This window comes from Austrofundulus limnaeus, unplaced genomic scaffold (assembly GCF_001266775.1).
Source record: "Austrofundulus limnaeus strain Quisiro unplaced genomic scaffold, Austrofundulus_limnaeus-1.0 Scaffold831, whole genome shotgun sequence".
Lineage (NCBI taxonomy): Eukaryota > Metazoa > Chordata > Actinopteri > Cyprinodontiformes > Rivulidae > Austrofundulus > Austrofundulus limnaeus.
In genome coordinates this window covers 66,725-67,983 of record NW_013953233.1, presented here as the reverse complement: position 1 = coordinate 67,983, position 1,259 = coordinate 66,725, and the positions used below count along the sequence as shown (strand labels likewise).

The 1,259-nt window shown below is 46.4% G+C and overlaps 1 protein-coding gene across 2 annotated transcripts in view; it reads left to right on the top strand.

The window, feature by feature from the left end:
• Positions 1 to 1,259, top strand: part of st14b (ST14 transmembrane serine protease matriptase b) — a 25,206-nt gene that overhangs the window by 2,832 nt on the left and 21,115 nt on the right. For both annotated transcript variants that reach the window (XM_014028925.1, XM_014028924.1), the window contains one exon: positions 48 to 243. In XM_014028925.1, the coding sequence (XP_013884379.1) occupies positions 48 to 243 (196 nt within the window). The remainder of the gene's footprint in view (positions 1 to 47; positions 244 to 1,259) is intronic.

Genomic DNA, 1,259 nt, shown 5'->3' with positions numbered 1-1,259 from the left:
CCTGTCCCCTCTGTCCCCCCTGTCCCCTCTGTCCTCTCTTCCCCCAGTCTCCCTCTTCCCCCGTCCCCATGTCCCTGCAGGAACCAGGACTGCAGGACAGTCTTCTGGACCTGCCTGCCTCAAATGTCCAGAGTCTGGAGAAGGAACCGGGCTACAGGAAGAGGATCTGTGTCGGACTCGGACTGCTGGTCTCAGCTGTTGTTGTGTCTCTGGTGACTGGACTCCTGGTCTGGCACTTCCACTGTGAGCTGATCCACAATTTTTCATGTGGCCCAGGTCTGAGTCCAGGTCTGAGTCCTGGTCTGAGTCCTGGTCTGCAGACTGAACCTAGGCTCTGACTCAATGGGACAGGTTCAGTCGGTTCTGGCTCAGGTTCTGATCCAGATGAGTCCAATCTAAAACCCTGATCAGACTCTGAGCCTCTTGTTAAACTGGTTCTGCATAGAAGCAGTTCTGGAATCCACTCAGAGCTGTTTTTAGTTTCCTGTTTGAAATAATTCATGTTTGTCTGGAGTCAGGTTCATCCCACAGGAGGCTGGGGTCAGAGGTCAGGGGTCAGGGGTCAGGACTCAGAGGTCAGGACTCAGAGGTCAGGGGTCAGAGGTCAGAGGTCTCATGGAAGAGGAAGTAGGGAAAACAGAACCCAGATTAAAATAATTGTTGCTGATAAAACTCTGGGCTCAGATCCAATGGAAGTCAATGAGAATTTCAGTGTTTGACCCCTGACCCCTGACCTCTGACCTCTGACCTCTGAGAGAAACATCAGTTAAAGTAAACTAGACGTACAGTTGGAGTAAAGTTGTTCGACAGTTGAGGTATAGTTGGTTTGTTAGTGAAGCATGGATGGAGTATAGTTGGAGTTGGTGTGTAGTTGCTATATATTTGGGCTATAGCTGAGTATACTGTATCTGGTTTACAATTTAAGTATAATTGGGGAATATTTAGAGTATAGTTTGAGTATAGTTTGTGTAGTTTGAGTGTAGTTGGAATATATTTGGAATATATTTGGAGTATAGTTGGAGTGTAGCTGGAATGTAGTGTGAGTGTAGTTGGAATATATTTGGAATATAGTTGGTGTAGTTGGAGTATAGCTGAAATACAGTTGGAGTGTAGTTGGAGTGTAGTTGGAGTGTAGTTGGAGTATAGTTGGAGTGTAGTTGGAGTGTAGTTGGAGTATAGTTGGAGTGTAGTTGGAGTATAGTTGGAGTGTAGTTGGAGTATAGCTGGAATACAGTTGGAGTGTAGTTGGAGTGTAGTTG